This window comes from Somniosus microcephalus, chromosome 10 (assembly GCF_052327205.1).
Source record: "Somniosus microcephalus isolate GS21.2 chromosome 10, FLI_Smic_1.0, whole genome shotgun sequence".
Classification (NCBI taxonomy): domain Eukaryota; kingdom Metazoa; phylum Chordata; class Chondrichthyes; order Squaliformes; family Somniosidae; genus Somniosus; species Somniosus microcephalus.
Window position 1 is genome coordinate 5,536,422 of NC_140996.1, and position 13,598 is coordinate 5,550,019.

Here is a 13,598-nt window from a genome sequence, read left to right on the forward strand (position 1 = left end):
CCGACAGTGCGGCGCTCCCTCAGTACTGACCTTCCGACAGTGCGGCGCTCCCTCAGCACTGACCTTCCGACAGTGCGGCGCTCCCTCAGCACTGACCTTCCGACAGTGCGGCGCTCCCTCAGCACTGACCTTCCGACAGTGCGGCGCTCCCTCAGCACTGCCCCTCCGACAGTGCGGCGCTCCCTCAGCACTGCCCCTCCGACAGTGCGGCGCTCCCTCAGTACTGCCCCTCCGACAGTGCGGCGCTCCCTCAGTACTGCCCCTCCGACAGTGCGGCGCTCCCTCAGTACTGCCCCTCCGACAGTGCGGCGCTCCCTCAGTACTGCCCCTCCGACAGTGCGGCGCTCCCTCAGTACTGCCCCTCCGACAGTGCGGCGCTCCCTCAGTACTGCCCCTCCGACAGTGCGGCGCTCCCTCAGTACTGCCCCTCCGACAGTGCGGCGCTCCCTCAGTACTGCCCCTCCGACAGTGCAGTGCTCCCTCAGTACTGCCCCTCCGACAGTGCAACGCTCCCTCAATACTGCACTGGGTGTGTCAGTCTAGATTTTGTGCTCATGTCTCTGGAGTGGGACTTGAACCCATAACCTTCTGACTCCAAGGTGAGAGTACTGCCCACTGCATCGAGGTAAACTATTAGTAAATAAGTGAATAATAGTTTTTAACCTAATATTTGTGTTATTTTTCAAAATTGTACAAGGCACACTGTTCAATACAGTTTTAGTTTAATCAAACGGCATATATTGACACAGTTTTTAAAAATTATAGAATCATAGAATGGTTACAGTACAACAGGAGGCCATTCGGCCCGCCGAGCCCGTGCCGGCTCTCTACAAGAGCACTTCAGCTAGTCCCACTCTCCCGCCCTTTCCCCGTAGCCCTGCAAATTTTTTCCTTCAGGTACTATCCAATTCCCTTTTGAAAGTCACAATTGATTCTGCCTCCAACACCCTTTCAGGCAGTGCATTCCAGATCCCAACCAGTCGCTGCGTAAAAAGGTTTCTCCTCACGTCGCCTTTGGTTCTTTTGCAAATCACCTTAAATCTGAGTCCTGTGGTTCTCAGCCCTTCCGCCAATGGGAACAGTTTCTCTCTATCTACTCTGTCCAGACCCCTCATGATTTTGAACACCTCCATCAAATCTCTCAACCTTCTCTGCTCTGAGGAGAACTCCAGCTTCTCCAGTCTATCCACGTAACTGAAGTCCCTCATTCCTGGAACCATTCTTGTAAATCTTTTTTGCACCCTCTCTAAGGCCTTCACATCCTTCCCAAAGTGCGGTGCCCAGAATTGTACACAATACTCCGGTTGAGGCCGAACCAGTGTTTTATAAAGGTTCATCGTAACCTCCTTGCTTTTGTACGCTATGCCTCTATTCATGAAGCCCAGGATCCCATATGCTTTTTTAACCACTTTCTCAACCTGCCCTGCCACCTTCAACAATTTGTGCACACATACCCCCAGGTCTCTCTGTTCGTGCACCCCCTTCAGGATTATACCATTTAGTTTATATTGCCTCTCCTTGTTCTTTCTACCAGTCCTAGAATTTACACTTCCTCTCTTTCGAATTGTTATCTTTCAGCACAGCACATACTTTTATTTGTTAAATTCTACATATATTCCAGAATGTTTTTATAAGGTACAGTTACTGCCTGTGAGCTTTAGAACAATCTCCACACAGTAGCACACAATGATAAGCAATGTTATGAATATTTACTACATTGATAGAGTGTCTGACAGACTCTAATCCTTTCTCTCCACCGACGGGCACGAGTGGGACTGGATGTCATTGTGCTTGTGACTGGCTTCATCCAAGTCAATAATCTCATCGTTAATCTCGATTTCCAGACATCCGGTGAAGGAGGCCGTGACAGGTGTGGCTGTAACTGGAATAACTGAAACACAAGAGCGGGGCGGTGTTATTAGTAACCAAAAGATAACAAATCAAAGCGCCTAAATCTGGAGCAATATTCATCTATTAAAATCCTTTTGAGTGTGTCACAATCGCCAACTCAAATTAATATACTTGACTATTCCAACGCACTCCTGGCTGGCCTCCCAGCTTGCACCCATCCAAAACTCGGCTGCCCGTGTCCTAACTCACACCAAGTCTCGTTCACCCATCACCCCTGTGCTCGCTGACCTACATTGGCTCCCAGTTAAGTAACGCCTCGATTTTAAAATTCTGATCCTCGTATTCAAATCCCTCCATGGCCTCGCCCCTCCCCCCCCCCCCCCCCCCCCCCCCAAGATCTCTGCGCTCCTCTAATTCTGCCCTCTTGAACATCCCCATTTTTACTCCTTCATCCTTGCCTTCAGCTGCCTGGGCCCTAAGCTCTGGAATTCCCTCCCTAAATCTCTCCGCCTCTCTACCGCTCTCTCCTCCTTTAAGACGCTCCTTAAAACCTACCTCCTTGACCAAGCTATTGGTCATCTGCCCGAATTTCTCCTTATGTGGCCTGTTTGATTACGCTCTTGTGAAGCACCTTGGGACATTTTACTACATTAAAAGACACTATATAAATGTAAGTTGTTATTGTTGATAAATCCCCCAGTCCATTCAAATCAATTGCACTGATTCGAATAGAATGAGTGGTTACCGGTGAATTTGAATGGACTGGATTACTTTAAGGATCTTAAGGTGATGAGATTCATGGGATTTGGCATTGACTACTTGGGAAGGATATTCACGTTGTTGGCACGATGCTCCCAAATTCCCATCTAGCAACATGGGAACAGGAGGAGGCCATTCAGCCCCTCAAGCCTGTTCCACCATTTAATTAGACCGGGGCTGATCTGCACCTTAACTTTCCCACCACCCTTTGTGTGAAGAAGTGCTTCCTGACATCACCCCTGAACGGCCTGGCTCTAATTTTAAGGTTCTGCCCCCTTGTTCTGGACTCCCCCCACCAGAGGAAATAGTTTCTCTCTCTCGACCCCATCAACTCCTTTAATTGTCTTAATCCTCTCAATTAGACCCCCCCCCTTAATCTTCTATACTCAAGGGAGTACAAGCCTAGTCTATGCTGGCCTCATAATTTAACCCTTTTAGCCTCGGTATTGATCTGGTGAATCTGCGCTGCTCCCCCTCCAGGCCCAATATATAGCATAAGAAATAGGAGCAGGAGTCGGCCATTCGGCCCCTCGAGCCTGCTCCGCCATTCAATAAGATCACGGCTGATCTTCTACCTCATCTCCACTTTCCCGCCATATTCCTCGAGTCCCTTAGTGTCCAAAATTAATTTCAGCCTTGGATATACTCAACGACTGAGCCTCCACAGCCCCCTGGGGTAGAGAATTCCAAAGATTCACCACCCTCTGAGTGAAGAAATTTCTCCTCATCTCAGTCCTAAATGGCCGACCCCTTATTCGGAGACTTTGACCCCTAGTTTTAGACTCTCCAATCAGGGGAAACATTTGCACCTGTGTTGGCTGTATACGAGCCCCATTGGAAACAGGGGTATTGGGAAAATGTACCCCCTGATGTCTACTGGTGGCAGTTTCCATTTTGCTGCCACTTTCTGTTACCTGGTACTCCTCCCAGTGTGGTACTGACTGATTCCTGCATGGTCTGGTCCAACGTGGCCAGTTGCTGCCTCAATCCCGAGCTGTTTAAGTGGCTTCTGTGAGTGGCTCCATCCACCTCCCACAGGATCTCCTCGGCGGTTATGGTGAGATGCACTGAGTGACGCTCTCCATCGCACAGATATAACCCCTCAGTTCTGGACACAATCTCGTTCTCTACGGCCAGAATTAAATGCTAATGAAGAACGAAGCAAAGAAATAAATTCAGAGATCAAGAAATTCCTCGGCTAAGATTACAGGGTGATATACCTATCGATTCCTCCAATAAAAGGCGAAGAGTTACGAAGGTGACTAAAGGTTTTTATTGACTAAATAACAGAGCCCACTCTCGTGGGTGATCCGATCCAAGCAGGAGGAATACCAGCCAGTCGCTCACCTTTATACCTGGCCTGGTGGGTGGAGCCAAGGCGGAGTCGGCAGTGGTCATCCCAGGTATAGCAGTGTGGCAAGAGGCGACCTCGTACCGTGATACAATAGTGGTCAGTGATACAGTTATAACGAACAGTGGTGAACAGTGCTAACTACTAACAGTGATACGATAGTGAACGTGGTTTACCACATTCACCCCTTGTTTAGAATTAAGTCCGGCGGGGTGAAGTGTACTACCAATTCTGGTAGGTCAGTCTGTCCGGAGGCTTCGTAAGCCTCTCCGATCGCCGCAGCGGTGGTGTTGCCTTATCCGGTGCTGGTGCCTTATCCGGTGTTGATGCTGGTGTTTGCGTGGTCAGCGAGGGCTCGTGGGGTTCCGGCATGCCGTCTACCTGGGCTGGGGTTGGGGGGGGTGGTGGCGGTGTTTCCGGATCGGCTGAGGGTGCGAGGTCTCGTAGGGAGACAGTGTCCTCCCGCCCGTCTGGGTACGCCACGTAGGCGTACTGGGGGTTGGCGTGCAGGAGGTTCACCCTCTCGACCAGGGGGTCCGTTTTATGGGCCCTCACGTGTTTCCGCAGCCAGACCGGCCCCGGGGCGGTCAGCCAGGTTGCTAGAGTGGTTCCCGTAGTCGACTTCCTGGGGAAAACGAACATTCGTTCATGGGGGGTGGTGTTAGTGGCCGTGCAAAGTAATGACCGGATGGAGTGCAGCGCTGTCGGGAGGACTTCTTGCCAGCGGGAGGTTGGGAGGCCCTTAGACTTTAAGGCTAAGAGGACGGCCTTCCATACCGTCGCGTTCTCTCTTTCCACCTGACCGTTACCTCTAGGGTTGTAGCTGGTGGTCCTGCTTGCTGCAATACCTCTCTCTAGGAGGAATTGCCGGAGTTCCTCGCTCATGAAGGAGGAGCCCCGGTCGCTGTGTATATAGTTCGGGAACCCGAACAAGGCGAAGAGGGCATTCAGGCACTTAATGACCGTGCTACTGGTCATGTCGGGGCAGGGGAAGGCAAAGGGGAAACGGGAGTACTCATCAACGATGTTGAGGAAGTACACATTACGGTCAGAGGACGGGAGGGGCCCCTTAAAGTCGATGCTCAGGCGCTCGAAGGGGCGGGTGGCCTTGATCAGGCTTGCTCGGTCCGGCCTATAGAAGTGCGGTTTGCACTCCGCACAGGTCTGGCAGTTCCTGGTCATGGTCCTGACCTCCTCGATGGAGTAGGTCGGGTTGCGGGCCTTAATGAAATGGTAGAGTCTGGTGACTCCGGGGTGGCAGAGCTGGTCGTGGAGGGTCTGAAGCCTATCGATATGCGCGCTGGCGCATGTCATTCGTGAAAGGGCATCAGGGGATTCGTTCAGCTTGCCTGGCCGGTACAAGATCTCATAATCGTAGGTGGAGAGCTCGATTCTCCATCTCAAAATCTTGTCATTCTTGATTTTGCCCTTCAGCTTGTCATTAAACATGAAAGCCACCGAACACTGGTCGGTGAGGAGGGTAAATCGTTTGCCTGCCAGGTAGTGCCTCCAGCGCCGTACTGCCTCCACGATCGCCTGGGCCTCTTTCTCGACCGACGAATGTCGGATCTCGGGGCCCTGTAGGGTCCTTGAGAAGAAGGCCACTGGCCTCCCCTCCTGGTTTAGGGTGGCGGCTAAGGCGAAGTCGGATGCGTCGCTCTCCACCTGGAAGGGGATGGACTCGTCCACTGCGTGCATCGTGGCCTTGGCTATGTCTCCCTTAATGAGGGAGAAGGCCGCGCACGCCTCCTCCGTGAGGGGGAAGGAAGTGGCTTTCAGGAGGGGTCTGGCTTTGTCCGCGTAATTGGGTACCCATTGGGCATAGTAGGCGAAAAGCCCCAGGGTTCTCCTAAGTGCTTTAGGGCAGTGGGGGAGGGGTAGCTCCATGAGGGGGCGCATTCTTTCTGGGTCGGGGCCGATGATTCCGTTCTCCAGTACGCAGCCGAGGATGGCAAGGCACGTGGTGTTAAACACGCATTTCTCCTTATTGTAGGTGAGGTTCAGCCGTTGGGCTGTACGGAGGAATTTCTCCAGATTCGCGTCATGTTCCTGCCGGTCGCGGCCGCAGATAGTGACGTTATCTAGGTAGGGGAATGTAGCCTGCAGTTCGTTCTGGTCAACCATCTGGTCCATCTCCCTTTGGAAGACCGAGACCCCATTAGTGACACCGAAGGGGACCCTAAGGAAGTGGTATAGGCGCCCATTCGCCTCGAAGGCGGTATACTGGCGGTCCTCAGGGTGGATAGGGAGTTGGTGGTAGGCCGACTTCAGGTCGATGGTCGAGAATACTTTATACTGTGCAATCTGATTGACCATGTCAGATATGCGGGGGAGGGGGTATGCGTCCAGCTGGGTATATCTGTTTATGGTCTGGCTGTAGTCGATGACCAGGCGGTTTTTATCGCCGGTCTTTACGACTACGACCTGGGCACGCCAGGGGCTGCTGCTCCCCTCGATAATGCCCTCTTTCAGGAGGCGCCGCACCTCAGAGCTAATGAAGGCTCTGTCCCCGGCGCTATACCGCCTGCTCTTGGTAGCGACGGGTTTGCAGTCAGGGGTAAGGTTAGCAAACAGAGAGGGTGGCGGGACCTTGAGGGTGGAGAGGCTGCAGGTGTTACGCGGTGGGCGGTTTAACGTTTGCTGGTTGTTGACTGTGAGTGGGGGGAGGGGTCCACCGTATGCTAGGGTTACGCTTTGGAGGTGGGATTGGAAGTCCAGCCCTAGTAGGACGGCAGCGCAGAGATGGGGGAGGACGAGGAGTTTAAAGTTTTTATACTCCGTGCCCTTAACCGACAGGGTCACGACACAGTAGCCGCTGATGTCCGTGGCGTGGGACCTCGATGCCATCGAGATTCGGCTGCGCGTTGGTAGGACAGAGAGGGAGTAGTGGCTCACCGTGTCTGGGTGGATGAAGCTCTCCGTGCTTCCGCTGTCGAACAGGCAGGTCGTGGCGTGGCCGTTCACTTTGATGTCCATCATTGACTTGGACAGATGGTGCGGGCGGGCTTGGTCCAGGGTGACGGAAGCTAGTGTGTAGCTGAGCGAGTCGTTGTCATCTGCGGGCGAGGCGGTCGGGCGTGGTGAGTAAAATGGCGTCTCCCACGAGGTAGGGCAAAATGACGGAGAAGATGGCTGCCCCCGTAGCTCACGAGGCACTATTGGGGTCGGTTGCCTTAATCAAAGATGGCCGCCCCCATGACTCATGTGTGGGGATGCTGGCCTCAGTTGCCCTAAACGAAGATGGCCGCCCCCATAGTTCGCATGCGGCACTGCTGGCCTCTGAGGATCCGCTCCTGCAGGCCTTGGAGAAGTGGCCTTTCTTCAGGCAGGTTTTGCATATGGAGTTCTTGGCTGGGCAGCGCGACCTCGGGTGCTTCTCCTGGCCACAAAAAAAACAGCCGGCGGCCCGATCGCGGATGCCCGATGTCGGGGCCGGTGCCGGGGGTGGCGGGGCCGGTCGGGTCCGGGACGCCGACGCAGAGGTAGGTCCCGGGGGCGGCGCTGGGAAGGGTGCTGTGGTAGGGGTCGGGCCCGAGTCCCAGGGTCGCGAGCAGTACCTGGTGAATGCTTCCTGATCTTGGTGGGCCACTTCCAGGGAGATAGCGAGGGCTTCAGCTTTTTCCATGCTGAGGTCTTTAGCTTCCAGCAGTCTTTGCCGTGAGTACTCGGACCGTAGGCCTTTCAGGAATGCGTCGCGGATATTATCTTCAGTATTTTCGGCTGCCGACACCGATTTAAAGTCACAGTTCCTGGCGAGTGCATATAGTGCCTGTGAGAATTCGGCTACTGATTCTCCTAGCTGTTGCGGCCGTGATCTTAGGAGGTGCCTAGCGTACATGTAGTTTACCGGGGTCCGGTACTTCTGTTTCAGCAGGTTGATGGCGGTCTCGTAGGTAGTCATGTCCTCGATGAGAGTGTATACTCTCGGGCTCAGTTGTGCCTGCAGGACACTTAGTTTGGATGCCTGAGGGACGCTGGATTCTCTCAGGTATGATTCGAAGCAGACCAGCCAGTGTTTAAAGTCTGCGGCTGAGTTTGCTGCTCGTGGGTTCAGGTCCAGGTACGGCGGTCTGAGGGCTCGCAGCCAAGCTGGCTGGTGTGGCTGTGCTCCTGGGAGCTGCGCTGGTGGCTCCTCCGCCGGTTGTGACTCGTTGTCGGACATCATTAAATTTAGTCAATAAAATTGATATACCTATCAATTCCTCCAATAAAAGGCGAAGAGTTACGAAGGTGACTAAAGGTTTTTATTGACTAAATAACAGAGCCCACTCTCGTGGGTGATCCGATCCAAGCAGGAGGAATACCAGCCAGTCGCTCACCTTTATACCTGGCCTGGTGGGTGGAGCCAAGGCGGAGTCGGCAGTGGTCATCCCAGGTATAGCAGTGTGGCAAGAGGCGACCTCGTACCGTGATACAATAGTGGTCAGTGATACAGTTATAACGAACAGTGGTGAACAGTGCTAACTACTAACAGTGATACGATAGTGAACGTGGTTTACCACACAGGGCAATCTTGGGGACTGCCACCCATGATTTGGAAGCAGTGAGCAGAGGTTGGAGAGTGAGGAGGAGCCCCGTGTTAAAGGTGGGGAGATAGAGAGGGGTGGGGAGAAGGTGTTAGAGCGGGGGAGGGAGTGAGATGTGAGGAGATCACAAAGGGTAGAAAGGGGCGAGACCATAAAGAGGTTTCAAATCAAGGCTGAGAATTTTGTAACCGACACACTGGGACATGGGGAGCAAATGGTCAAGGGACTAGAAACCTTTCACACCTATAATGTGCAGAAAAGACCTAGGTCTAGAACTTCAATGAACCCTTGCAGAGAGGAGAATGTGCGGCAAAGCAGAATGCCAGCACCCCACCCCCAACCAATTCAGCTTGGGATTTCCGTGGCCCCATCCCAAATCTGTGGGAACGGGCTCGCTCGAGTGATCAGGCGGGGCCTCGGACTGGCCAGGTGCAACAGAGGCCCTCACTCCACTGGGAGCTCAGAACTCACACTGATTACCACTGGCAGTCTGTGCTGGTGGAGACTGGCCGCAGGTCTTCTTGAAGTAGAATCTTCACTGCTTGAAGGAGGCGTAGACCATGGTCCTCACCAGCCTGAAAGAGGCGTAGACCATGGTCCTCACCAGCCTGAAGGAGGCGTAGACCATGGTCCTCACTGCCTGAAGGAGGCGTAGACCATGGTCCTCACTGCCTGAAGGAGGCGTAGACCATGGTCCTCACCAGCCTGAAAGAGGCGTAGACCATGGTCCTCACCAGCCTGAAGGAGGCGTAGACCATGGTCCTCACTGCCTGAAGGAGGCGTAGACCATGGTCCTCACTGCCTGAAGGAGGCGTAGACCATGGTCCTCACCAGCCTGAAGGAGGTGTAGACCATGGTCCTCACTGCCTGAAGGAGGCATAGACCATGGTCCTCACTGCCTGAAGGAGGCGTAGACCATGGTCCTCACCAGCCTGAAGGAGGCGTAGACCATGGTCCTCATCAGCCTGAAGGAGGCGTAGACCATGGTCCTCACTGCCTGAAGGAGGCGTAGACCATGGTCCTCACTGCCTGAAGGAGGCGTAGACCATGGTCCTCATCAGCCTGAAGGAGGCGTAGACCATGGTCCTCACTGCCTGAAGGAGGCGTAGACCATGGTCCTCACTGCCTGAAGGAGGCGTAGACCATGGTCCTCACCAGCCTGAAGGAGGTGTAGACCATGGTCCTCACCAGCCTGAAGGAGGCGTAGACCATGGTCCTCACCAGCCTGAAGGAGGTGTAGACCATGGTCCTCACTGCCTGAAGGAGGCGTAGACCATGGTCCTCACTGCCTGAAGGAGGCGTAGACCATGGTCCTCACCAGCCTGAAGGAGGCATAGACCATGGTCCTCACCAGCCTGAAGGAGGCGTAGACCATGGTCCTCACTGCCTGAAGGAGGCGTAGACCATGGTCCTCACCAGCCTGAAGGAGGCGTAGACCATGGTCCTCACTGCCTGAAGGAGGCGTAGACCATGGTCCTCACTGCCTGAAGGAGGCGTAGACCATGGTCCTCACTGCCTGAAGGAGGCGTAGACCATGGTCCTCACCAGCCTGAAGGAGGCGTAGACCATGGTCCTCATCAGCCTGAAGGAGGCGTAGACCATGGTCCTCACCAGCCTGGAGGAGGCGTAGAGCATGGTCCTCACCAGCCTGAAGGAGGCGTAGACCATGGTCCTCACCAGCCTGAAGGAGGCGTAGACCATGGTCCTCATCAGCCTGAAGGAGGCGTAGACCATGGTCCTCACTGCCTGAAGGAGGCGTAGACCATGGTCCTCACTGCCTGAAGGAGGCGTAGACCATGGTCCTCACCAGCCTGAAGGAGGCGTAGACCATGGTCCTCATCAGCCTGAAAGAGGCGTAGACCATGGTCCTCACTGCCTGAAGGAGGCGTAGACCATGGTCCTCACTGCCTGAAGGAGGCGTAGACCATGGTCCTCACTGCCTGAAGGAGGCGTAGACCATGGTCCTCACCAGCCTGAAGGAGGCGTAGACCATGGTCCTCGCTGCCTGAAGGAGGCGTAGACCATGGTCCTCGCTGCCTGAAGGAGGCGTAGACCATGGTCCTCACTGCCTGAAGGAGGCGTAGACCATGGTCCTCACTGCCTGAAGGAGGCGTAGACCATGGTCCTCACTGCCTGAAGGAGGCGTAGACCATGGTCCTCACTGCCTGAAGGAGGCGTAGACCATGGTCCTCACTGCCTGAAGGAGGCGTAGACCATGGTCCTCACTGCCTGAAGGAGGCGTAGACCATTGTCCTCACCAGCCTGAAGGAGGCGTAGACCATGGTCCTCACTGCCTGAAGGAGGCGTAGACCATGGTCCTCACCAGCCTGAAGGAGGAGTGCTTTCTGGCTCTTCTTCCAGTGGCAATTGATCTGCCTGGGATCTTTCTGTGTACTTTAGGCCCAGAACAAAGCCCACACCCAAGTGCAGAAGGAGCACTTAGCCCCAGTCAGCATTTTCAACTTTCTATCGGAACAGGTCTCAGTTTAATGTCTCAACCGAAAGACAGTGCAGCTCCCTCAGTACCTCACTGGAGTGTCAACCTCGATTGTGGGCTCAAGTCTCTGAGGTGGGGCTTGAACCTATGACCTTCTGATTCAGAGGTAACTGTACTACCTGTTGGGGTGTCCTACCAATCTATTGTAGGGAACTTTTTTTTCTTTATTCATTCTCAGGATGTTGGTGTCGTTGGCACGGCCGGCGTTTATTGCCCATTCACTAGTTGCTCTGGGAAGGTGGTGGCGAGCCTTCTTCTTGAACCGCTGGTAGCAGGTTAGATACAACTGAGTGTCTCGCTCGGCCATTTCAGAGGACAGTTAAGAATCAACCACGTGAGTGTGGGACTGGAGTCACCTATAGGCCCAGACCGGGTGAGGACGGCAGGCTTCCTTCCCTAAAGGACGTCGGTGAACCCGTTGGGTTTTTACGACAATCTGACAGCTTCACGGTCACTTTTACTGAGACCAGCTTTTTATTTCCAGATTTTTATAACCTGAATTAATATTCTAAAGCTGCCACAGTGGGATTTGAACTTGTTCTCTGGATTATTAGTCCAGTAATATAATGACTACACCACCGTACCCCTAAGAATTATTGACTAAGATAAATTACCTGCTTTTCCACTGTAGTTGTTGAGTGGGCGTCAATCAAGGCGAGTGACAAAGGGACCTTTTCTCCTTTGACTAACGCAAATAACACACCCGTGTCTTTTGATGGACGCACGCTGAGATTCAACTTAACCTTCCAACCTCCAGCACCGTTTTCTATCATACCTGAAAGAGTGGGGAACAGAGAGACACCATTTTAGAAAGAAAGAACTTGCTTTGATATCATGCCTTTACGACCTCCAATTCCCTTTTGAAAGTTACTATTGAATCTGCTTCCACCGCCCTTTCAGGCAGCGCATTCCAGATCACAACAACTCGCTGCGTAAAAAAATTCTCCTCATCTCCCCTCTGGTTCTTTTGCCGATTATCTTCACTCTGTGTCCTCTGGTTACCGACCCTCCTGCCACTGGAAACAGTTTCTCCTTATTTACTCCATCAAAATACCTTCAGGATCTCCTGAATAACTATGATGATAGCAAAATACTGCAGATGTTGGAAATCCGAAATAACAGAAAATGCTGGAAAAACTCAGCAGGTCAGGCAACATCCGTGTTGCCATGGGTACCCGCATGGGTCCTAGCTATGCCTGCCTTTTCGTGGGCTATGTGGAACGATCTTTGTTCCAGTCCTACTCGGGTCCCCTCCCTCACCTCTTTTTCCGATACATTGATGACTGTATCGGTGCCGTTTCCTGCTCTCGCCCCGAACTTGACAATTTCATTCACTTTGCCTCCAATTTCCACCCTTCCCTCACCTTCACATGGTCCATCTCTGACTCTTCCCTTCCTCGACTTCTCCGTCTCCATCTCTGGGGATAGGTTATCGACCAATATTCACTACAAGCCCACTGACTCCCACAGCTACCTGGACTACACTTCCTCCCACCCCGCTTCCTGTAAGGACTCTATTCCATTCTCCCAGTTTCTCCGTCTCCGCCGTATCTGCTCCGACGATGCCACCTTCCACACCAGTGCTTCAGACATGTCTTCCTTTTTCCGCAACCGAGGATTCCCCTCTACCGTGGTTGACACTGCCCTCGGCCGTGTCAGTTCTATCTCCCGCACTTCTGCCCTCACCCCTGCCCCTCCCTCCCGGAACCACGATAGGGTTCCCCTTGTCCTCACCTTTCACCCCACCAGCCTCCACATTCAACGGATCATCCTCCGGCATTTCCGCTACCTCCAAAGTGATCCCACCACCAAACGTATCTTCCCCTCCCCTCCCCTTTCAGCATTCCGCAGGGACCGCTCCCTCCGAGACACCCTAGTCCACTCCTCTATCACCCCAAACAGCCCTTCCCCTTCGCCTGGCACCTTCCCGTGCAAGCGGAGGAGATGTAACACCTGCCCCTATACCTCCCCCCTTCCCACTGTCCAGGGCCCCAAACACCCCTTCCAGGTGAAACAGCGATTTACTTGTACTTCTCGCAATCTAGTATACTGTATTCGCTGCTCACGATGCGGTCTCCTCTACATTGGGGAGATCAAACACAGATTGGGTGACCGCTTTGCGGAACACCTCCGTTCAGTCCGTAAGGGTGACCCCGAGCTTCCGGTCGCCTGTCACTTTAATTCACCGCTCCATTCCCACTCGGACCTCACCGTCCTTGGCCTCTTGTATTGTTCCACGGAAGCTCAACGTAAACTCGAGGAACAGCACCTCATCTTCCGATTAGGCAGTCTGCAGCCTTCCGGACTCAATATCGAGTTCAACAATTTCAGATCATAACCTCAGCCCCCATTTCATTTTCTCTTGTAATTGTTCCACTCCTTTCCCCCCCACCCCTTTCCTTTTGTTTCTCTCTCACACCTGGCAGCTATCCCTTGCCCTGCCAGTACACTTTACACCCAATCTCAGCCTATTACCATCTCGTCTAGCTTCTAATCTCTTACTTCTTTTGTCTCTTTCACTTCTTTTGTCCGATCGCAGCCCTGCCTCCGATCTAGTTTCTTTTCTTTCCAGTTTTGAAGAAGGGTCCAACCCGAAACGTCAACTCAAATTTCT

At 53.4% G+C, this 13,598-nt stretch overlaps 1 protein-coding gene across 1 annotated transcript in view; it reads right to left on the minus strand.

Annotated features, from left to right (window-relative positions):
* Positions 1-705: 705 nt before the first annotated feature.
* Positions 706-13,598, minus strand: part of LOC147111401 (vitamin K-dependent protein S-like) — a 50,355-nt gene continuing 37,462 nt past the window's right edge. Inside the window, exons 12-14 of the mRNA XM_085998363.1 lie at positions 11,599-11,759; positions 3,525-3,756; positions 706-1,891 (exon numbers count right to left, since the gene is read on the minus strand). Coding sequence (XP_085854489.1) covers positions 1,740-1,891; positions 3,525-3,756; positions 11,599-11,759 — 545 coding nt within the window. The 3' untranslated portion in view covers positions 706-1,739. The remainder of the gene's footprint in view (positions 1,892-3,524; positions 3,757-11,598; positions 11,760-13,598) is intronic.